The sequence below is a fragment of the Sinocyclocheilus anshuiensis genome, unplaced genomic scaffold (assembly GCF_001515605.1).
Source record: "Sinocyclocheilus anshuiensis isolate Anshui unplaced genomic scaffold, SAMN03320099.WGS_v1.1 scaffold655, whole genome shotgun sequence".
NCBI lineage: Eukaryota > Metazoa > Chordata > Actinopteri > Cypriniformes > Cyprinidae > Sinocyclocheilus > Sinocyclocheilus anshuiensis.
The window spans coordinates 402320-428060 of NW_015548221.1; the positions used below are offsets into that span (position 1 = coordinate 402320).

General features: G+C 36.4%; 1 protein-coding gene across 13 annotated transcripts in view; it reads left to right on the plus strand.

Moving 5' to 3' along the window:
• Positions 1-3491: 3491 nt before the first annotated feature.
• LOC107654223 (phospholipid-transporting ATPase IB-like) overlaps positions 3492-25741 on the plus strand; it is a 71766-nt gene continuing 49516 nt past the window's right edge. The window contains exons 1-7 of one of the 13 annotated variants that reach the window (XM_016441209.1): positions 3492-3735; positions 6653-6754; positions 20063-20240; positions 23421-23520; positions 24384-24482; positions 24640-24685; positions 25505-25545. In XM_016441209.1, coding sequence (XP_016296695.1) covers positions 3696-3735; positions 6653-6754; positions 20063-20240; positions 23421-23520; positions 24384-24482; positions 24640-24685; positions 25505-25545 — 606 coding nt within the window. In that variant the 5' untranslated portion in view covers positions 3492-3695. The other 12 variants (XM_016441210.1, XM_016441212.1, XM_016441214.1 and 9 more) reach the window with 12 other exon arrangements.

Genomic DNA, 25741 nt, shown 5'->3' on the forward strand with positions numbered 1-25741 from the left:
TGAAATGCATTAAGTGATTTTAAAAGGATCAACTCTGTACAGGCAAGCAGACGAGCCCTGAACGCATTGCGTTAAATTGCACGTTAAACATTTTCCTCCCATAGAAAATCAGTATAAACAATACACGTAATGTAGCTTAATGGACAAAGACAATTATATAAAAGAGCTGTAGACAGTTTATTCTATATGGAAAAACGCTTAACGCGAAACTGTGCGTGTTGCATTTATTCTGTGCTCACCTGCTCGCCTGTATATTAGTTATGTATATTAGGCTAATAATGTAGAGGAGCATACTGAGTTTGGCCTTTTTAATCCATTATGCCACATTATGCCACGTACGTTTTGCGGTATGGGAGGCAAATACTATATACATATTCATTATATTCATAAATTGTATATTTCATTTGATATTTTAATAGCATCTTAATACATTAAGCCATGTTAAGTGTTTATGTTTTTCTACAGGAGGAAAACGCTTAACGAGAGACTTTGTGCATTGCGTTCATATTCTGCTGTTCTGTGGCGACGGATTTGCGGGTCTTGTCTTTTTCTTGCAGGACCCTGTACGTTATAGTATAAAATTAGTTTTAATCGTTTAATCACCACAGTGTCTTGTCTCCATTGGCAACACGCACGATTTGTGTCGATTGCAAGTGACGTCGCAGGTATCGGAGAGTGCAAGTGGCGATTGCAAGTGACTTCGTAATTTAGTTTCTTTTTTCTTGTCTTCACCACCTGGCTACTGTTGTAAAATGTTGAGAGATTCAAACAAAAAGTAATAAAAAATAGAACAAAATAAAAAATAAAGCCTGCAAGTGACGTCGCTAGCGGAAGCGCAAGTGTCTGAGAATGCAAGTCTGAGAGTGCAAGTCTGAGAGTGCAAGTGCGAGGCTGTGGGAACACTTTTTTTTAATAAGAAACCATAATTTTAGAACCCTTTGTCATACATTCGGATAATTTAAAATAATAGGAATACTTTCATTAGGATAGGATAGATACTTTCATTGTATTTCTGCGTCATTTTCCCTTATCTTGAGGATGACATAAGTAAAAAATGGCGAAACTTACCCCACTCTCCCCTATAACAATTAGACATTTAATTTAATATTTTACAGCATAAGTCTATATTATATGCTAATAAACAACTAATTTAGAACATTTATATTATTTTAAAACTATTTATAGGCCTACTATTAATATGGTTTTAATAAAATATTATAAATATGATGTGTTATAGATTACTAATACCAAGACAAGTGATTATAATGGGAAATACACTTAATTACAAGAATTAAAATGTGAAAAACTGCTAAATATTCTATGATTTACCTGCTGGCTTGCTGGAGCTTTGAATTAATGTTTGCAATGTTGAACTGCCTTTAGCAGCCTCCCTTCGCTCTTTCTCTGTCTTTTTTTGGAAAGGCACTGTTTTTTTGTTTTGTGTTTTTTTTTTTTTTTTTTTTTTTTTTTTTTTTAGTATATTGGGTCCAATAATTTGATTAGACATTCTAATTCTACGAACACGGATATTTTGTTGTTAGCACTTTTAGAAGACCGGGAGCAAATCATTACCGACAGAAATACAAAAACAAACTACCAAATTACTAATTCAGCGAATCATCCACTGACTGTAATGTGGATTTTAATGCATCTACCTGTTAATGCAACGACCTTTGGGGACTGTGGTCTCCACTCTCCAGAGAGCGGCACACAGATTGTGAGTGATGCTGCGGAGCGGCGGGAAAACATGGAGCGGATTAGCGGAATCAGCGGATCTTTAGCGGATCGTTAACAGAGCGCTTTGAGCTGGAGTGAGAGGTGAGAGGCACCTATATAGCCATCACACTAGTCAAACGAACCGGGCTTTGGGGGTCAAACGCGCTCGGGCACGGTTAAGATTGCCTAGTTTGAGTACACCCTTATTCTCCCGCATCCCGCACACACGAGTCTCTACCCGCCCGCACCCGCACCCCCATCAAGTGTTGTCCCGCACCGCACTCTGCTGCGTTGGGTCCCGCGATCGTGCAGATCTCTACTCGGAAGGTGCCTGTTATAATGTTATGATCGAGGCTTTGGACTCTGAGCATAACTTGTTTTTCTATCACAAACTATAAAATATTTTCTATAAAAACGTTAATGCCCTGGCAGTGACAAATAGCTTTGGTTTTATATTTAATTTGATTACATTAATGTTTAAGTTGTGATTTACAATAAATATTTTAATTAGGCTACTACTAGGCTATGTAAAAGGAATACTGTGGAAAAAAAAAAACTGTGGTTATTTGTTTAAAGTGTTTGCAAACAAAATGTTATTGCACTTTTGTTCATATAGTACTTTTAAATGAAAAAAGTGCGCAATACGCTACTTTTGAATTCATTATTGAATTTTGTGCATAACAATGCGATTAATCGCAGACAATCACGCGATTAATCGCGATTTAAAACAAAATGTAATCGTTGCCCAGTAGTGTGTGTGTGTGTGTGTATATATATATATATATATATATATATATATATATATAGTAGTGCTCAAAATTATTAGAACACTAGTATTTTCACCAGATAAAAAAAATTGTTTTAAGTCAGTTATTTCTATCTTTTGCTGTAGTGTGTCAGTAGGAAATATCAGTTTACATTTCCAAACATTCATTTTGCCATTAATTGTAATAATCCAGTGAGATTTTTGTTTGCACAAGGAGTCTGGCAACAGCCAGTGCTCCACACAGAGATCTGATCTGATCATCATCCAGTCTGTCTGGAATAACATAAAACAAAACAAACTGAGACAGACTAAATCCAGAAGAACTGTGGCGAAGTCTCCAAAATTTTTGGGGTAATGGCTGCTGAAAATACAGCTTTGTCATCGCAGGAAAAAGTTATATTTTAAATTTTATTAAAATAGAAAACAGTTATTTTATTGTAAAATTTATTGTAGTTTTTTAATAGTATTTTTAACAAATAAATGCACCCTTTGTGAGCATGATACATTTCTTTTAAAAAACATAGACCCTAAATCTTTGAATGGTAGTGCATATGAACTGATTTGAAGTCAAAACGTTAAGGGTTAGTTCAGGTATAGCTATTTAATATAATAATTGCAGCTTTTTACAAATTATATTACGGGTTAGTTTATTTTAAACCCTGGGTCAATGCATTGGCCATTACATACTTTTAGTTAGGCCTATTCTACTGTAGTTGTGATGTAACGTCAGCATCTCCAGAATATTAAGACATTTTCTTTCAATATATAGGCTAGTTAAATATTGATTAATTCATAAGGCCACCTTTAACCCTGAATCACTGCGGTTCAAAGGTACAACCTTGTTAATTATTAAATCAGGGTAAACTCTTAAACAACCAAATATTCTAAAGTTGAAGATGTATATAAATGGCAATTTACATGTATTAGTAATTAAATGAGACTGTTGAAGTCCAGAGCACACAAGGGCGTATTGTACAGTTTAAAGTGTACATTTGGGACGGGCGGGGTCTGATGACGGAGCGCGCGCACGCGACGGATTAGCAGGAGCGCGTTCCCGAGCCAGTGCGCGCGGCTGAGGGTGACCCATCATCAGGAACTATGCAACCTCCATCAAACACCGCATCCCTGCGCCTGTGGCCCGCATACCCCCGCTGAAGCCCGAGTATGCCATCATCCCGCTCCCGCTGCTGGAAGCTCCACACATGCGTGCAGAATGTACTTCAACAGACGCTCGAAGATCCACAGCGAGGGAGGTGAGCGTGACATAATCTGCTGACATGGGCGACGCGCACTGGCACTGTTTACGCATGCATTTTCTTCGGTGCTCTGGATATTCGCATGTTCCTCTATGTGTAAATGATTAATTGTTATATCATTGACATACCTAATTCTAGCTATACATATACACACATTAGAAAAGCATCAGTTATGCTCCACCTGTCCCGTCTGGTGAGGCTCTCTTGTAGGTGACCTGTCATTTTCGCTGTGTAAACAAATGATGTTCGCTTTTCAGCTGATTGGTGGGAAATTAGCGGCAGCTGTTCTTTTGAGATAAACTGTGATGCGGCTACGATTAATCTTATCCAGATCTGCATAGACCTTTTTTTTTTTTTTTTACAGAGAAACCCTGTTAGTGGTTATTTAGCTCATCACGTGACTGTTTAAAGCGCTCTAGCTTTCTAAGCTCATAGACTCACCTGTTGAGGTCATGTGCACCTGGTTAAGGTATCTAGCTTTTTATTAATTGCTTTATATTTAAGTAAAATATAAGAAAATATCATTTAAATTAGATGCTGTCATGTAGCAGTTATTATTAGTTACATTTATTTAAGGTTTATCTTTGCTATTTTCTAATGTTGTAAATGTCCAGCAGTTTTACTCACTCCCTTTTATGAAAATATTAATAAATAAATAAATAATTTTATAATATAGAATGTAAATAAAATCTACCAAAAGAATACATTAAAATCAACCCAAATAAAATAATTTAATCACTTTAACTTTATATAAATGATAAATGAACTAAAAAATTAAAAAACTCTTGAAAAGATAGGAAATAGCAGAAATTCAAGAAGTTATAACATAATGATGAAAACATTTTTAGTGTTACCATCAAGCAATATCTTAAAAGGATCTTACGTAATTATTTGTAAAATAAATATATATATATATATATATATATATATATATACATTGAAAAAATGTTGGGTTCACTTTGAAACAATTTTCACTTAGAAATTGGAAGTAAATGTCACAAATAGCTAGATATAGAAACTAACAAACTGAATTAACTGTGAAACAAAAACTGAAAGCAACTGAAAGTGACAAAGACTGAAAGCGTAGTAGAGTGTAAGCTTACAAATGCATGCAATATATGACTAAAATCTAAATATCCCCTTGATATTTGTAAGAATTTGTTGTTGATTTTAACATTGAGATCTGTTTAATGCAATAAAGCATTGCTTTCCAAATCCTAACAATGTAGGTTTGAAATCAAAAGACTGCAAACCACTGAAAGAAAATCACTTACTGCATCGCTGCAGTCTTTTAAAGGCTCTGTTCTGAATGGAAATGAGCCATGAGACATTTATTATTATTACAAATCTTAGTAAAAGCTTATATATCATTCTCCAGTGGGCTGCCTGTTGGGTTTCATAGTACTTAATGCACCAAACAGGGGCCAAGAATACATCGCAAATACACGGCTCTTGAGATTTGAATGTTGGTGGCAGGTTTGAGAGATTGCAGAGTGTTTTGGCAGCAGGTCTGTTCCAGCATGTGTTTAATCGGCAGGGCTTTGTGGGGTGATGATACCGAGGGTGGAGTCTTTTTGACAGACTGACACAAATGCATTGTGGATTACACTGAAGGTTTGTTCACAGCGTTTGTTTGGCCTGCTCTGACCCAGCATGTTCCAGAATTAACATGCAGGAGCCATATTGTTGGTAACCCCATTTGTAATTCCGTGAAACATGTGACTTATCAGTTCTGCTCATGTTAAGAGATGACTGACAGATGTTTTCCTTCGAATTTGCTCTACGTATGTTCATGTACAAGTTGGAACAGAAGCAAAATAACATGTAGCATGTCAAATGAAGTGCTTCTAACATAGCGTGATTAGAGTGTGTTGTTGTTTTAACAGTCATTTGACAAAAGATATGCTTCTGATGTCACGTTGGGGTTACATAATCACAGAACCAATGATGTAATTCATTAAAGGGCCCTGTTTTAGTGATCATCAGTACTGTTCAGCGTTTCTGCGCATCACTTTTAAAGGCCACATGGGGGCAGCAACTGTAAACTCATCACTCGTGGTAGGAAACTGATCTATTTTGACTTCTTAAATTACAGAGTGTAAATAAATATTAATATATATATCACATTAAAGGTAATTAATGCAAAAGGAATACAATCAGAGCATTCAAAAATTGACTGCTTACATCATTCATTGCTTGAAATACTATTAAAAATGAGCCATTAGGTTACTTAAAGCATCTGAAAAGTTGGTGTTTGTAACTATTCTTCACCTGATTAAAAGAATGTTTAGTAAATTATAGTCATTTGCAGTATACAGATTCATCATTGTGGGAAGATGATAGGAGAAAAATAAATATTAACTCATTTAATCTTATATATTAATATTTAATTCTATTTTATTTTATTTATTATTTTCTGTTTGCATTAGCAAGTCTGCTTACTCAGATAATAATAAATCCTTTTTGAATTATTTTCATATTAAGCACCACAATAGCCTTTTACTTAAAAAAAAAATTAATAATACACAATTATTTTGAATTGAGAGTCAGTTTAAGGGGAAAGATGGCACACATTTAAAGCATTGCTTTTTCATTTCTTGGATCAGAGTGGTTTATCATGTTAGACAGAAAAATTGACTTGCTTTGTGTTGTAATATAAAGGTAATGCATGAAAGCCAGTAAGGTAAAAATAAATCAACAAGTTATCAACAAGAATCTTTTTGACATGTCAGGGGCCCCTTTACACTATAAAAAAAGGCTTTCTATTGAGAAAGAGTTCTTTTAAATATTAACGCTTGAGCACCATTTCTCATCCCTAAAAGCACATTTCTAAGAGTGTTTTGCTCTGTGGTCTTACTGACTTGATATCTTGTGTTGTTTTTTTCTTATGGCAACCCTTGTTGGGCTCCTCCAGAACAGTTAGTGTTGACCCCTCTTAGCCAGGACTCCCCCATCGGGCAGGACCAGCCCATGGGCTCCAACATGTGCTCCCGCCTGGCAGACAGGTTTGAGAAAAGTGAGTGCCCCCCTCAAGCGGGCCGCTGCCTCCCGCTACTGCTTGGAGCCTCACAGGTGCATGAAGCCACCCCTTCCTTCAGCCCACACTGCATGGATAGACTAATAAAGCTAACGTTCTCTGCACTCTTTCATCACATGCACACAGACATGGCATGCATTAGGGCTGGGCGGTATGACGGTATATATTGTGGCGACGATTTAAAGTGTGTATTGTTAGAGATACTGCGTTAGATGTTAGAGTGGTAAAGAAACGTGTGAAAGAGAAAATATAGAGCGAGAACTGCTTGATGTTAGAGTTATTGAATGCTTGAATGGTCAAATGTGCACACATTTATGTTAAAATATCCATTGAGTGGAGTAGTTTTGTAAACACAGTCAGTTATGTCTAAGTGAATGTAATAAGTTGGGAGAAAATCGTATGTGTATCATTAGATCCGTGCGTGAGGTCTTAAAGGAATAGTTCACCCTAAAATGAAAATGTGTTGATAATTTACTCAACCTCAGGCCATTCAAGATGTAGATGAGTTTGTTTCTTCATTAGAACAGATTTTGAGAAATTTAGCATTACATCACTTGCTCACCAGTGGGTCCTCTGAAGTGAATGGGTGCCGTCAGGATGAGAGTCCACACGGAAGTAATCCACACGACTCCAGTACATCAGTTAATGTCTTGTAAAGTGAAAAGCTGTGTGTTTGTAAGAAACAAATCCATCAAGATGTTTTAACTTTAATCTGTTCCATTTAGTGAGCCCATAATCCATAATAACACTTCCTCCTTTGAAAAAGTCGATCCCCTGTTGTCCTCTCGCATCAAAATCCATTGACATATTTGTTTTGATCAATTTTGGACTGTTTTTGCCTTTAAAAGGTGCTTGATCTTTGCATATTTCGCTCCTGATTCAGACAAGACAACTTTTTCCACTGGCAGTGTTATTAGTTAAAGGGGTCCTATTATGCTTTTTCACTTTTTCAACTTTAGTTAGTCTGTAATGTTGCTGTTTGAGCATAAAAAAATCTGCAAAGTTACAAAGCTCAAAGTCCAATTCAAAAGGAGATATTTTATTTAACAGAAATCACTTTTCAAAAACTACAACGACTCGTTTGGACTACAACGCATATTTTCCGGGATTTGTGATATCACAAATATCGACGAATGGGACGAGACCTGGTTGAGCTGCACTAGAGAAGGCAACGAGTGTTATCACTATGTTGGAGACACGCTAGCTTTCCCAAGGCAGACGAACTTAGAGTGGTTACAATCATCCGGGTTTAAATCATGCTCAAATTGATTTGATTTTGACGCAATATTTCCACTGAAGTTCGCAGGCGGCTATGGTAAGGGCATGACATTTCCCGACCAGGCGCCGAGTCCTGCCAATCACAACACACACTGGCCCAGCTAACCAATCACAGCACATTTCGTATTTCAGAAGGCGTCACAGCACACACTGGCCCAGCTAACCAATCACAGCACATTTCGTATTTCAGAAGGCGGGCCTTCATTTGATACAGGAACTATTCGAGCCGTTCATGCCAGACTGGGGAGAGAGGTGTTGTAATAATGTAAAATATGTGAAAAATACAACCTAGTATGAGAGCTTGTTCTAGTACACCCCCAAAACAAAATCAAGACATTGTAAAAGAGCATAATAGGACCCCTTTAAATGTTAGTTAAAAACGTATTAAAGATGAATTGGTTTCTTACAAACACGCAGCTTTTCTCTTCACAAGATGTTAATCGATGGGCTACATTCATGTTGATTCATTGTGATATTTTTATCAGCTGTTTGGACTCTCATTCTGACGGCACCCATTTACTGCAGAGGATCCATTGGTGAGCAAGTGATGTAATGCTAAATTTCTCCAAATCTGTTCCGATGAAGAAACAAACTCATTTTCATCTTGGATGACCTGAGGGTGAGATAATTTTCCGCAAATTTTCATTTTTGGGTGAACTGTTACTTTAAAATGTCAGCAATAAAGTTAATCAAACAACAAAGGAAAAAGATAAAATAACTCTACAAAAGTTATGCTCTTGACGGAATAACTTGTATTTTGAATAAGAATCCATTTATATTTATTTTTACATTTGATTATTCAATTTCAATGATATCTTACTGCATGTTAAATAAACCTACTGCACCCGAAAAGCATATTTAATTTGTATATTTGTTCTATTGTATTTGTCCTATGTTTGTAATTTGCTTCTTTGTCCTTATTTTCAATAGCAAAAATAAAATAACAAAAATAGCTATATATTGGTATATGTCATTATCATGAATTAAAGTTTCTCATAAAGTGAAATAAGATTTTGGTCGTATCGCCCACTCCTAATACGCATCAATTGATGCACCAAAATGCATGCATGCATAACAGAAATAACAGTCCTTCTGATGTGGGTGTTAGTCGGTAAGCCAGGGGTTAGACTGTGACGCTTGCATGGCTTGTGCTTGAGGTTGCGGGTGGCTGACGTGCCTGGTGGTGTAAGTGAACAATCTTAACCTGCGCTCTGGGATAAAGCCCGGTCAGGATTAGATACAGGTGAAGTTGCAGAGCTGACAGAAAGAGGATTACTGTAAGAGGCTTTCATTCCTCATTCACCCTTTTCTATCGCCATAGCGGCCCAAGCTGCGAGCGCACCCTTGTTCCCCTTCGGGGCCACCAGGACCTGTGGGTCACCTTGGCAACGGGAACAACATGTCACGCGGAGGGCACTGGAAGTCTAGGCGGGGCTCTGTAGGTAATGGGTTTCCAAACGTCTGGTGGAGTGGCCACACGTGAGCATTTGGGAACTAGGGATGGGCGGATCAAATATTGATACTTCTGATATTGATGTCACATTGAGATGATTGATCCACATAGAATCAATCCTCATTTAATACCAATGCATTTATTATTTAATTAGCATGAAAGTTAATATGCATTAGGGAAAAACTTTTTTAGCAGATAGTGTTGCTCATCACCAGAATGCTGAAAAGTCACAGCATTTTCAAAAAATGTTGATTTTTCAACTTTTACTGTTTTTTCATATTTTTTAAATGTTTGAGTTTTTTTGTTCTGTTAATTTTTCTCCCATATATATTTATTGACATTTCATTTTGACATTACTAGTAATAAGGACAACCTGACTTTTATTCTTTAGTTTATTATTTTATTTCACACAAGAAAGGTTTATAATTCTAATAAAAAAAATAATGAAGCTTTTCTAAATTAGTGTCAATGTCATCTCAATATACCTCTAATCAGACTATGATGAATAAATAAATTATTACTTTTTTTAGTAAAATATTTCACACGAACATTAAACAATGTAAAACCAATGACATGTTTAAAAGAACTAATTAAAAATAGTACATTAATAAATCACTATGTCCACATGTGTGTGAACAGCTTTTTATTGTGAACATTGACCTTGGAAATACTTTTACACAACTTTTTGTATTTTCAAAATACAAATACAAAATACAAAGTTTTAACCAATGCCATATATATATATATATATATATATAGAGAGAGAGAGAGAGAGAGAGAGAGAGAGTATTGTATATATTTCTTATAAACAAATGCCCACAAACATCAATAAACTGGAGCAACGTTGTAAAGAAGAGGGGCCAGAATTCCTCCAGAACGATGTGAGAGACTGATAAAGTCATAGAGAAAATGATTACTTCAAGTTATTGCTGCTAAAAGTGGATCTACAGGCAAGTGAATCATAGGGTGTCCTAACTTTGTCACACATGGCTTTTCCATCTTGGCTTTATTTTGTTAATTATTATTATTAATATTTTATAATTATGCCTTCTCAATGTAAAGTTGCAAAGTGATCATTTCCGATTTTTTCATTCGATAATAGCTGCGCTACACGAATCAGCTCATGTGTGTTTCGCGCTTCCGTCAAACGATTCCGACACGATATCGATACTTTTCAAGGCCAGTATCGTCGATATCAATACCGATACGATACTTCTAAACTGATTTTTTTAAATTATGAAATGTATTAAATTATTAAATTACTAAGAGTAAAATGGGTAATGATAACTTTATATTTGAAACACATTTTAACATTCAATATGCCTTAATTGTAATGCATTAGGTTATATGTTTGTTAACACATGGTTAAAACATGTTTACTGTAGTGGTAACCATTGAAATCTACAAATACTATAGTTGAACTATGGTCACTTTAGTAAAACCATGGTTCATTTTCATAAGGGACTGCCAGTCCTAAAGCTGCACTAGGTATACATCACATTAGCACATAAACTTGATATTTTGAGCACACAATTGAACATGTACACATAACGTATCAATGGTACTTACAGGTTGTGCTTCGGAGAGCTTGTTAGTCCAAATTAAGAATATTAGAAGCCAACGAAGATAAAAGCCAAGATTAGAGAAGCAGTCCTTGGTAAAATGACATGCACACAACCAGGCCCGGACTGGCCATCTGGAGCACCGGGAGAATTCCCGGTGGCCTGACGGCTGATTTGGCCCGCTGCCCTGTTTTTTTTAATTTTTTTTAGTTATTATTATTATTATTAATATTTTATATTTATGCCTTCTCAATGTAAAGTTGCAAAGTGATCATTTCCGATTTTTTCATTCGATAATAGCTGCGCTACACGAATCAGCTCATGTGTGTTTCGCGCTTCCGTCAAACGATTCCGACACGATATCGATACTTTTCAAGGCCAGTATCGTCGATATCAATACCGATACGATACTTCTAAACTGATTTTTTTAAATTATGAAATGTATTAAATTATTAAATTACTAAGAGTAAAATGGGTAATGATAACTTTATATTTGAAACACATTTTAACATTCAATATGCCTTAATTGTAACTTATTAGGTTATATGTTTGTTTACACATAGTTAAAACATGTTTACTGCAGTGGTAACCATGGAAATCTACAAATACTATAGTTGAACTATGGTCACTTTAGTAAAACCGTGGTTCATTTTCATAAGGGACTGCCAGTGACAGACTGTTGCATACATAAAATGCAACCTTTTTATTTTGACAGTGTATGATTTCTATTAACATTACAGAATAGAACATGATCAATATTATCTTTCAACGTTCAAATTAAATAAATGTAATTGCACAAACTATGTAGGCTACAATTTCAATTTGTTTATTATGAAATAACTCAAACATATGTTTTTTTCTGTCCTCTGATAAGCATTGTTCTGGGCTGCCGTTCCCAAAATCATCAATGCTTTCTTATGATATTTTGGGAAAAGCAGCCCTGTTTGAATGCACTGTCAGAAGTGAGTAAATTGATTCTGTCTTGCAACATCTGCGCGTGTTCAGATGAGCAGGAAAATAGTCCTATCCTACACAGTTATTCGCTAACATGGGTTATTCGTCCAAGTCAATGCATATTGTACGCATTCATTTTTTGTTAAATAAACAAAATCACTGGTAAATAAAACACACCTTAGTATCAATATTTTTGTTTGAGTATCGATACCCGCATCAGTATCGATATATCGATACTTCAGGATCAATACGCCCATCCCTACTAGCAACATCACTGACCTGTTCAGGGCTTCAAGTGCAGGTCAGTTTCATATAAATACGCTAGAAAGTTTTGTCTTTATTAACGTAGTTGAGTATTAAACTGCTAGTAGGCTATCTGTTAGGCTATCCGTAGCACCCTATTATTATCATCATTCAGAATACTGTGCTAAAGGACATCAATATCGATTGTAAAGTTACAGATATTCACATGGATTTATTGTAAGCAGAAGAGACTTCTTTAAAAAACACAAAAAATCTTACCGTTCAGAAACTTTTGACTGGTAGTGTACATTTGTATGAAATATAGGTTTATTAAATCTAGTGTATTTAAGTCATTTTAAGATAAACAATATTCTTTGCTAACAAATTGAAATGAGGTGAATGCTTTCAACAAGGTGAAGAAGTGACAGGTAAGAAAAAGGGGGGGGGGGGGGCAAATAATAGGGTTGTCTGTGGTTTCAGAAATTGTTGTGGATGTATAGGCTATATACAGGAAATAAGGGGCCAAAAATTGCACCTTTTGGGGTACAACAGCTTGACACTGTAGCAGTACACCACATATTAGCACCTTAAGAGTAGTAATTCGTACCCTTAAGGTACTAATTTGTAGGCCTACCTATTAGGGGTAAAAAAAGGAACAAATATGTCCTTCTAAAGGTCCTGTTCCAGTACCTTTGTACCAAAAGGTACAATTTTGGCCACTTTTTTCTGTGTGGCCTGGATGAGTGTGAGATTTCCCGGCCTGAAATTGCGTCCCAGTCCGGCCCTGCACACAACAAAAGGTTCGAATTGTATTTCTGTGGTATCCTTGAACACAGCGTCTTCTCAACATGATGTAAACAACCGGTAACAGGCAAAAGATTCAAAAATATGACGACTCGTTAAGGCGATTCAGAATCGACTCTCTTTTGAGAGACAATATCTTTATTTATCATGCACTTTTTTGATTAACAACTTTGCAGATTGTTTTAATTTAAGGATAGCTACGTTATAAACTGCAAAAGAGATATTTTTCAAAAACCCATATGACCTGCTCTTTAATCAAATAATGACACGGTGTGATATGTCATGTGATATTGTTCATCTGAGGTAGAGAGGTCTGTGCGGGACTGTTTTTTTAGTCCCGCTCCCGCAAGGTTCTACTCCGCACCCACCCGCTCCCGCTATATATTCACTCTTTGTTCACCCGCTGTCCGCTTAGAATAATTTTCTTCCCGACCCGACCGTTCCCGCTAAATTTAGATCTCGTTTCCAGAATCTCACATTTAAATTTCCGCTACTGAAAGAAAGAGAGACAGGCTGACAAATAAAAGTGTAGTCTGCACAAAATTTGTATGTTATTTTATTAATCTTGTCAAGAGTCTTGAATTTATTGACTTTGACTTGAATTTATATGAATTATCTTAAGACACAAAATTTGTTTAATATTTTATGCAACACAGTAGGAAAAAATGTGTCAGAGAAAATAAAAATTGTACAAAAATTGTATTTCTTATTTTTATTCATCTTGTCAGGATACAATTCGTTTAACATTGACAACACAATAGGAAAAAGTGTCGCAGAGAAAAAAAAAAAAAATGTAGGTTGTACAAAAATAGCCTTTTAGCTATTTTTATTCGTCTTGTCAAAATACTAAATTCGTTTGACATTTTTTCTGTTAACACAGTAGGAAAAGTGTCGCAGAGAAAAATAAATAAATACGACATCTTTCATTTAAAATTATAGGCTAAGCAAAATATAAACAAAACCGAGTTGAACATCCACACTTTGCTCCATCCTTATTCTGCTCTGTCACTCATCGACAACCTGCCTGTTCTGTCTGAGGGCCGTATATTTACCACAGGTACAGCCTGCTCTGAGCATCGTTATGCACATGCATAGCAGACCAATAAAATAAAAATAAAACAAATAAAACGCAAATAAAACGCGTGACGTTTAAAGCATGCGTGCAGAGCGTGCATCCTGAGCACAATATGCTGTTCTAAATGGATGTCGGGAATGGGGTATTGATAGACCGCCCGCTCCCGTTCAAATGACACTAGAGTTACCGACCGCTACCGTGTTTTATTCAGGAATTTAATCCCGCGGCGCAAAAAATCCAGTCGGGTCCCGCGGTTCCCACGGGAATGCAGACCTCTAATCTGAGGCTTTATTTCCAAATTTTAAGACTTTTCAAGGACCAGATAATTTTTTATTTTCTCCTGATACAGAATACCATGGAATGCAATAGGGTGTCCTAACTTTTTCACATGACTGTGTATATTAGGGGTGTAACGCGGTACACAAAAATGATGGTTTGGTATGTACCTCCAATTTAAAGGCACAGTTCAGTATGTTTTCGGTATAGCAGGGAAAAAAACGAATCATAAAACTGCTTCTTTTTTCTTTTTCATTAACCAGTGGATTACTGAACAAATTGTGGCTCTTTCTTTAAATAAATTACATAATTCAAATTTTCTTAAAGGGATAGTTCACTCAGAAATGAAAATTCTGTCATTAATTACTCACCCTCATGTCGTTCCAAACCCGTAAGACCTCCGTTCATCTTCGGAACACAAATTAAGATATTTTTGATGAATTTTGAGAGCTCTCTGACCCTCCCATAGACAGCAATGTAATTAACACAATCAACGTCCAGAAACGTAGCAAGGAGATCAGTAAAATAATCCATGTGACATCAGGGGTTCAACCGTAATTTTACGAAGCTATGAGAATACTTTTTGTACACAGAGAAAACAAAACTAACGACTATATTCAACAATTCGCCTCCTCCGCGTCACCCTAATGCTATTTTGGAGAGTATCCACTGAATGCAAACAGTGTATGCTGTTTTGTGTCAGCTGCGCCACGCGGATACGTTTTCTACTTTTATTTATGCTTTGATTTGAACGAAAACAACGTATCCGCGTGGTGCGTGTTAATTCCTGGATCGTTAGTGAATTTGTGGATCGTGTTAATTACATTGCTGTCTATGGGAGGGACAGAGAGCTCTCAGAATGCATCAAAATATCTTAATTTGTGTTCCGAAGATGAACGGAGGTCTTACGGGTTTAGAACGACATGAGGGTAAGTAATTAATGACAGAATTTTCATTTTTGGGTGAACTAACCCTTTAAGAATTAAAAATCTACAGCATCTCAGCTATTATGCAGTAAAGGGAGCCCTATTACTTGCACATTACTATAATATTAAGGTTACAATTAACAGTATAGATCAAACTATTAAATTCAATGGCCATTTATTTTTAGATAATCAACACTCAAATAAAAAATTGTATGCAAATATGTAAATTGCACAGAGGGTTGCAAAGGGACAGAAAATTTCTGGTAAATTACTGGAAACTTACCATGATTTTTTATGGAAACTTTCAGAAAATTTCCAGAAATTTACCAGATATTTTCCACCTCTTTGCAACCCTAACTGCACGTAAGGCGATTTTTACATTAACCTTTAAATATAAACTTTATATATTTTATTTAGCAATATTTAGATTTATATTGTTAATTTATTGCTATGAAGATTATAAAAAAGGTTTTAGGGTGTTAGGATATTTTTTTTTTATTTTGGAAATCAAGTTTTCAACCATGTTTTGAGCTGAAATGTTGTGCAGTTGTTGACAGTGTTTAGGTGTGATGGAACAATTAGTGATTCTTTCTTGGTCTTTATCTGAGGGCAAAAGTCAGTGTAGCACTCAACTTCCCAGCTTTATCAGCACATGTTGGGCAACTTGTGAATTGAATGCTTGTTAATAGTCTTAACCAGAGCCACGTGTGTCCATTATGAAAGGTTTGTCATGTATTTGTCCAGTCAATGTCCTGCACATAATTTACCAGTATGTTGCTGATTTTACAGTTCTGTGATGTTAATCGGGCACAAAGTGTCTGTCGATCTGGCCATTAAGATTGAATGGCTGAGTTTGGGACTGGAAGAATAAGTAGTGGAAAGAGAAAATGAAAGAGTTGGAGGAAGAAAGTGATCGTTCAGAGCAGGATATGAGATGCACGATGAAAAGTGTGTCATATGTGATTCTTTGGCCCTAGTCCAGAGTACATCCTACTGAGGAACTCTCATGAACTTCTGGTTCACATTGATTTGTATATTTATTTAGTGAGGCAGATCTGGAAACATGACAGGTGTTGACAGCAGTGGTTCTCAGTAGGTCGCCATGCAGTCTGTTTTTATAGATGGGAAAATATAATGGTAAATGAAAATAACAAGATAAGCGTGCATAGTTAGGATAATAAAATGAATATGCTTATTAAAAATTAGTAGTAAAATGTTTCCAATTAACTTTTTCAATGTTACAGGCTGTGCGTCAAACATGTTCAAACTATTTTAGAGCAAAAACTTATGAATAATAATAACACAATATTGTATTAAAGTCTGCATATTGCTGGATCTATGCAATGAATTGCATGTATCTCAATGTTTTATTTTAAGTTTTGTATAATAAATGCTACTTGATGTAAAATCTGGGTCCTGATGCAGAACCATTTGAGTGCCACTAGTTTAAACTACACCTACTAGTAGTGCTGGGCGGTATAACGGTTCATACCGAATACCGGTGTTTATTTTTGTTATGATATGAATTGTTTAAATACGGCAGCTTACTGATTGTTTGGAATTATAAATATGAGCGTAGTTCGTCTGTTAATATCACATGCACTTTTTTGTTTGTTGTTTTTTTTAGTTTGTTACTCAGACACAGGCAGTGCGCTGCATGAGACAAAAAAGTAATATAGCCAAAACAACCGCATAGCCGCTCTTTAGTGTAGATGCATGTTGATTTTATCAGACGATGCCGCGATTATAAATGAGTGACTCCTGGTTAACATGTATTAAAAGGGGTCGTGTTTAGTCACTATTTAGTGTGGTATTTTTTGACAATATTCACTCATCATGACAGTAAAATAGGGCATTCTAGTCAATATACTGCAGTATTTCCTCTCTTAATCAGTAGAAAATATGGTTAACACCCGGTCATGCATGAAAACAAAAAATACTGTCATATACCGTGAAACCGGTATAATTTTGAAAAATACCGTGATATACATTTTTGGTCATACCGCCCAGCACTACCCACTAGCTCATTGCTGTTGTTCATGCTACAATTAAGTCTGAAGGTGCCCAGAGTCACCTTGAAAGATACATTAGCCATAATTTATGACTCCATAAAAACACATTTAAGAGCCAGTGTCTTCAGCACTAAAATATATGACACCATACATAATTACAAGTTAACACCGTTCTCAGTTAGTGGCAAGTTATCAGTGGTCAAGCTGGCCTTTGACACCAAAGAGATGAGTGCTTGCTACATTTACACCCTGCTCCTCATAACTTAAGATCATGTTGTTAGAAGGAAGAGAACTTTTCAGAGTGCAGTGTCAGAAAGCAGATAGATCTCATGGAAACATAGCCCTTAGTATGATCACGTCTCCAAGTTTTAGCTGATTCATCTGGTTTGTGGTTTTGCAGTACTGACTAGCAGATAAATTGTTAGATATGGTGCAAGAGACAACAGCATGGTTGTGTCTAGATAAAAAGTCTAGAAAAATTCTCAAGCAGCAAGCGCACATTTTGTGAGAGTTTGTGGGAAGAAAGTTTATTGTCATTTACCCAGTATGGTCAGTCTGTCTGTCAAAAATATGTGTTTAACCTTTAGAGAAGGATGTACTTTATAGATAAAAGCCATACGTTTTTATAGTACTTCCTTCTTACCTTTACTGCGAGTTAAACTAATTTTTTTTACATTTTTAAAAGGAAATATGATATTTTCGACTTTGCTTAAACAACATTTTCTATAATAGATCTGTCACAAGGTTTAATATCGTTTGGCTGATGCTTGCATTTTTTCCATCCATAAACCCCACAATATTCAGATCATGGTCAATAATGTGTTTTTCAGTGGCATATTCTGTAACCTTTACATTTGTTGCCCGATCCACATTTACTTACATATTTGGCTACAGCCTTATGAAAATAATACAAGAACCATCTAATTGTGTGGATCACAAAATAAAAAGTGTTGTTTTTTTGTTTTTTTTTTAAACCTTCCTAATTATTTTGTTAACCTCAAAAGCTGGGAGTCAAACCTTTTGAAACGTTATGGTATTTTAGTGCAAAATCTGGCTAATAATAATGCAATATGTGGCCCAGTGCATATTAATAATTCATTAATCCCACAATATTCACATCAGTGGTCAATAGTTTTCAATGGCAAATTCTTTGACCGTTATTTGTTCCCCCATTCACATTTGCCTTAACCATTAAATCTTCCTAATGGCTTAAAATTGACCATCTGACCTTCAAACACCAACTCTTTGAGAAACACATGTGGCCTCAGGTAGAGTTTCCACCGTAGAAACAAGGAGGAGCAAATGAACAGGAAGCGACTTCTTGCCGGTCGGTGAGCAGCACGTTTAGTGCGTTTCGATCTGTGATTGTGGAGACGGACATCTGTGGCCCTCGAGCAGTGCCTGCGCTTTTAAATGTAAGGCTTTTGTGTTGTGTGACTGCGGGGAACGGTGTAGTTAGACGCGGACACAGAGCGCGCGTTGTCCGAAGGGAAACCATCGTCTGTTGCAGAAAAGACAGCGGAGTGGAGTCTTATTAAAACGTCCACAGATTGCCTGAGACGGCCCAAATGACACGGTGGGAGAGGGGTTGGGGCTTGTCTATTAGAGAGGCTTACTGGAATGGGAGAAGTGACGCGAGTAGTCCATCTCTCCACACCCGCTTTCGATCATGCAGCAGCTGGGTAAACTCTCCTGTCACATACAGACAGAGCTGTTATTTACCGAGCGTACTTTATTTATTACGTGCGGAAAATAATCATTTGGCGATCGTCTGCGATGCGGCAACATTTGAGAGGGAATCGTAGTAAGCGGCTGTCTCAAAACACCCCACGCGACGCGACGCAACCGCTACACTGGACGCATAGAAGCCATACGTCATCGCAGAACGTTGAACTCGCGGACCAATCAGCTGTAAGCTCGAGACTACTCATGAATAAATAACTTGATTTATATGATTTATTTAAATAATTTTAGTTAATTTAAATGTTAAATATTATTTAAATCCATTTATGTACGTTGTAATTATGTACTATTATAACTGCATATACACATAAGAAATAAAATAAGAATTTTATATAAATTATTCATTCAGACGGCGAAAATGAGTAACGTTAGCTCTGCAGCGCGTCAAAGACAACGTCGACGCGACGCAAAGGACGCTTTCAGTGAATTGGTTATAATGGTAGAGATTTATTTTAACGCGTCGTGACTCTCCGACTTGTATGGATGTTGGAATCAGGTGCGGATGATGCCTAAAATGCTGTCTAGGTAGGAAGCTCGCTATGTTTTGAGACAGCCATTGTCTCATTGCTTTGCGTTTCAGCGCATCGTGAATACACAGGTGTTTCCACGGAATAAAGCAGCGTTTATAAAGATAAACAAATGCACAAGGTTTCCTACAAAGGTGTTTGCTGCGCCATTGTGCTCCCATCAGCACATTCTATACAGGGGGTCCCGTGGGCGTCGCGCGTATGCTGTATTGGTGACGGAGTTTTTGCTCGTGGATGATTTGGATGAGGATGATGAGGAGGAGGATGGGGGAATGAAAGGGACGGGGAGGGCGGTGCACCGAGGGAGACGTCATTGGCATCAGGGGCGGCTTGCATCAGCACAGTAGTAGTGTTAGTGGCCAGCGCACTGAACTGTAAACCACATTTCTATGTCTCTTCTTCCTCCTGTCTTCTTCCACGCGCACTCACGCTAGCCTCGCCTCTCTCCCATCACTCGAACGGTGCAGGACCCGCGTGCTCCGCCACCGGCTACCGCAAGGCAGAGGATGAGATGTCCGGAACCACATCACAGGTGGACCCGATAGAAGCCACAGCGCGGACCGTGCTGCTCAACCGAGCCCAGACCACCAAATTTTGTGACAACCATGTCAGGTGAGTTCATTCGGGTCTTTATTGAAAATGTTACAGTGCCCTTTGATTTATTCACGCTTGTTTTATTATATTCGTTGTTGCTGTAAGTGTGAACATGATTAGGTCTCATAGTTAGTAATATGATTGTGGTCTCTTTAATGTAGCAATCTTTAACTTAAAAGCATGGTAAAGATCCTGCAAACAGTTGTATCTTTGTTGCAGTGGTGTATGGTGGTCTTCTGAAATGAGAATGAAAAACTCTCTTTGTTGTGTTTTAGTGTAGAATAAATGCAATGGAAATGCATATACGCATTTAACTTGCATTATCAGCAAGAAAACGATATTGTAATATTTTGCTCACAGTTTTTTATTTACACTACCCTTCAAATGTTTGGGGTCAGTAAGATGTTTTAATGTGTTTGAAAGAAGTTTTATATGTTTACCATGGCTGCAAATATATAGTAGGATTGTAAAATAATACTACAATCTAAAATAACTCTTTTCTGTTTTAATAAATTTTAAAATGTCAGTTGTTCCTGTGATGGCAAAGCTGAAAGCTGTGTCCCGATCCTTCAGAAATTATTCTAATATGCTGATTTCTCAATATATATTTTATATTATGAATTTCATATTATGATTACTATTATCAACGTTGAAAGTGATTATGCTGCTTAATAGTTTTGTGGAAACTGATATATTTTGTTCAGTATTCTTTGATTTATATAAAGTTAAAAAAGACAATTTAATATATCCTTGCTGAATGTATTAAAAAAGTTATTGACCCCAAATTTTTAAAAAGTAGTTTCAAGTTTCTGTTTATGTGAACTTTTATTTGATTTATTTGTCCATTTAATTTGCCTAAGAGTCTCATCAAGATGCATCGCATTGCATCAAAAATATCAACTAAATGCACTAACAAGAATATTTTGTGTATCTTTAATTATTAACAGTTTAATATTTATAAAATTGAAAACATCAGTAAACAATGCAAGTGTAATTATGGTGGCTGGAGATGCACCTTCAATTTTATTATTTTTATTATTATTTTTTCGCACTTCAAAGAAGGGCAATATCTCATTCATAGAGTGATCAGCCAGTCACAGAGATGTGAAGGCTCCTCCCGTCTTTCCTATATTTCCTTCACTCTCAATTTTTGTCCTCCCGTCTATCCTATATTTCCTTCACTCTCAATTTTTTTTGTTCACCTGTTATTCTTGAATTAATTATTAAATTAAACACATTGTATTTGATGCCTCACCAACAATGCAGCTGTTCCAACATTTCATGATCCAGCACAAAAAAATCATCTTATTAACTCCTAATGCTATGAGATTGATTGCAAAAATGCTTTAATCAAGTTAAGATTTTCCCTCAGGGAATTTACATGCTAAATGTATGCAACATTGAACGCAAATCCGAATAGCTCCCATTAAGTGAAGTACTTCAGAGATTTCCTGTGAGTACACCAAGGTCATGTTCAGGGCCGTGCTTGGCTAGAGTTCATCTGCAGTTCCAGAACAAAAAGTCTTTTGGTCTCCAAAGTGCCCAAGTCCTCCAAAGGTTTTTTTTGTTTTTTTTTAATCTTTTGAATGGCTGTTATATCAGTTTGATTCGTTTCATATGCAGTGAAGTTATGCTTGATGAAAAAAATTGCACTTTTTGAAACTTTATGAAGATGATTTGTGTTATGTATATGATCAGTAGTTGTTACAAAAGCTCGAAATCCCAGATCGCTTTCATATTAGTGCCACAATATGGAAGCTCATACAAAATCAGCCTCTCAGTACCGAAACACTCACCCACACACACTTCATCGATCCGCCAGTATATTCTAAAGATTCGATTCTGCTCTAAAAGGCTCTATTTTGGTTCCTGTAACAACATTAAGGTGGGCCTAGAAAACCGTAGCCGTTTTGTCATTGGCTAATTTCAGATCAGACAGAGGGAGCTCTGACCTTTTCAGCTCAGCAGCTTCTCAGCATATAATGTCTGCGTGGCTGCAGCAGTGGAAATTTTCATAACAGTTGTTCAGATCACTCTCTTATTCCTCGATCTTCATGTTTTATTTACAACCGGTTTCTGCTTCCCATTGCATTGGCCTCTATTGGTCAGCTGTCAGTCAGAAAGTAACCAGACCAGCAAATCCAGCAGTGCAATCATCCATATCAGTCTTTTAGGGTAACCCCAGGTACTACACATCATGGTGACGGCAGTGTGGGTTACTGTGTGTGTGATTGGACCGCTGAATGTTAATGAAGGGGATCGTATGAATGCTCTCAGCCACTCTTTGATGTCAACGATAGCCTGCCGTACTTCCAGGTCAGCTACCGAGCTGCTGTTTGAGGCCACAGTGTGGGTTACACGGGGTGTGTTAGGCTGTGAACTCATTGCCGATGAGCCCAAGAAGGGTGTCGTGTTTACAGAAGACTGCCCTCACATAAGTACACATGCTGTAGTATAAAAACATGCTTACAATCTTAAAAATAAAGCTCGTTTATTGGCATATATGGTTCCATGAAGAACATTTAACATCAATATAACCTTTCCATTGCACAAATGGCTTTTTTATAGTGGGAAAAGTTGTTTAGATTATTAAAATGTTCTTCAATTGTTCCCTGAAAGGTTCTTTGTGGAACCCAAAATGGTTCTTCTATGGCATCTCTGTGGAAACCCTCTTTATTTTTAAGAGTGTACGATTGGATATACAGTGTACAAAATGTGCTTCCAGATGCAGATATAAACACACACCCACACAAACAGATACTGACTCATGTTTAGATTTAGATGGGCAACCTTGGTACAGAGGCAAATTTGTAGTCCTAGAGGTTATTTTTAGGCATTCTTAACAGCTATTTTAATGACTGTAAAACATTTACTGCCGCAATCAGCTATTCAAGAGCTACTTAGGAGTTCAATCAATACTGATAATTGACAGACACGGTGAGAAACATCCATCCTAACCGCCCAGACACTTATTTTGGGATTGTTTATCTAAATTTAATGCAGTGGGCAGTGAAGTGTCAGGCATTCGTGAAAGCAGGTAGATGTTGGCTTGTATCAAAACACTTACGAATGCTTTTTTTTTTTTTCAGAAGCCTGAGTGAAGCTAATTCTAAATTACTGCTGTTATGGCCCTGGCTGTATAGCTTAAAAATAGTTTGATAGTTTAAACACTGTCGATTTTCCCTTTTTCCCCTCTAGCACGGCTAAATACGGGATCCTTACCTTCCTGCCGCGGTTCCTGTACGAACAGATCAGGCGAGCGGCTAATGCTTTCTTTCTCTTCATCGCTCTTATGCAGGTATGACACTTGGCACGCTGTCCGAACTGCTTCTGCTTTGTCTTGAGGACCTCATAGTACAAAATGTATTGGTTGTTGTGATTTCTTTCAAAGGGGATCTCCGAGGTGCTATACTGATTATGCTGACCATGTGACTTTTCGTTTATTTGCCAACATGTCCATTTGTGTATTATATCCACTTTTGGAAGTGGTCCACTATTTCACTCTCATCCACTATGAGTCACTATGCAATCTCAATAACGGCCGCCATGTGATCCAACCTGTTAGGCCGGTATTTCATGAAAACGAGTGAGCAAAAAAAAGTTAAATAGCTAAAAGGTTTCTTCAGTGTGTCATGTTATTTACTCATTACAGTGCTTTGCAAGGCAGCACTGTATTGATATTCCTCAAAAATTCTGGCTAAGCAGTTTGTTCTGAAGTGGTGAACTTCTATGATGGATTCAGCCTTTGTTTTGTGTGCTTATATTATAGATTTATATTTATTTGTTTTTATGATGTTTACAAGGATAGTTTACCTAAAATGTTAAATTCTGTCATTGTTTATTCACTCTCATGTCTTTTAAAATCAGTATGACTTTTTTCTTTTCACAAAATTAGATATTTTTTATAAACTTATTTTTTTTCCAACTTTATTTTTTCATATGCCAACAAATGAAGGTGACTTGGAGCTTTTTTGCTTCAAAAACAGTGCTAAAGTTATCATAAAAATAGTCCATACGGCTGGTACGCTATATTCCAAATCTTGTGAAGTCAGATTAGGATTCTGTTTTAAAATAGACATAGGACTTTTCCAAAGCATGTTGTTTTACCACCAATGTAAAGTACTTCATATTATGTTTATCTGTGTGCATTTTCAAATTCAGCAAATCCCTGATGTCTCACCGACGGGTCGCTACACAACGCTGGTGCCCCTTATCTTTATTCTGACAGTGGCTGGGATCAAGGAGATCATTGAGGATTATGTGAGTATTCTGCTGAATGGAGCACTGAATTACTGTTAAACTGTCCAGACTATGTTTTGCCAACACTGGATAAGTGTATTGTGCCATTGTCTTAAATGCAGTTGATATTTTTCCGATGAATATTGCTGATGAGTTGTCACGTGTTGTGTTCTTGCAGAAAAGACATAAAGCAGACAATACTGTGAACAAGAAAAAAACAACAGGTTGAGTATTACTAATCATATCTGTGTAACAGGGTCAGAAATTAACTAGGACAACCAGAAGTAACAAAAATGACCTAAAAATTGAGGCCAAGATGTGCTTTTATCCGTTATCTAAGATTTTATATATTTCAAAATACTCTGTTAGGCCTATCAAGTTATGGGTTTAGTGCTTTTGCAGTCATGGTAGTGACCTATATCTGTATTCACTCACTTGGAGGCGAGTGCTGTTAAATATGTAGCGAATATGTTTTTTTTATTAAAGCTCTGAAGACATCATGATGTACATTCAACGGTCCTCCTATATTAAAAAAAAATATTTTGATAAATATTTAAAATATTGTTACTTTTAGCTTACACTGGCTCTTTAAAAACACTAATTATTTAACAATTTTTAATGTAATATTTAGCAATGTCAAAATGTATATTTATTTTTAATGTTTACGATGCAAAATTCACCTCAGCATTTCAATAATGGTTTTTACATTTTTTTGTTTTTTTTACAGTGCAGTAGAGTATAGAATTTGTATATATTCTGTTTATCAGTTTTCTGCCACAACTACAACAAAAAATAATTATTGGCTTTTTGTTATTGGTAAGAATTGTAATATCAGTGTATCCCTATGATTCATAAGATTTATTTATTTATTTAGATGGTTAGAAAAAATATGCCCTCATTAAGGTAAAAATGTCCCTGAAAATCTTTTTTAGGGGCAAATATTGCCTCTTAATAAAACGTATATTTAGTTGTTATTTATTCATGTTATGTATTGTTTATATATTCATAAGTGGAGTTTTTCTGATAATGTCATTGTTTTTCAGTTCTGCGTAACGGAGCATGGCAAACCATCATATGGAAGCAGGTAACCCTATCTTTCTCTTTCTTTCCGCATCTTTTTTTCTTACTCTATTCCTCTGTTTCCCCTCCTTTCTGTCAATGATGCTTTCGTTTCTGTCCTGTAGTTTTTATGGTAACACCTGCTTTTTTCAGTTCACCTCTCACTGTGTTTTTTTTTTACTTTCTCTTTTTGATTTTGTACATCCTGCTGTGTGTTGCTT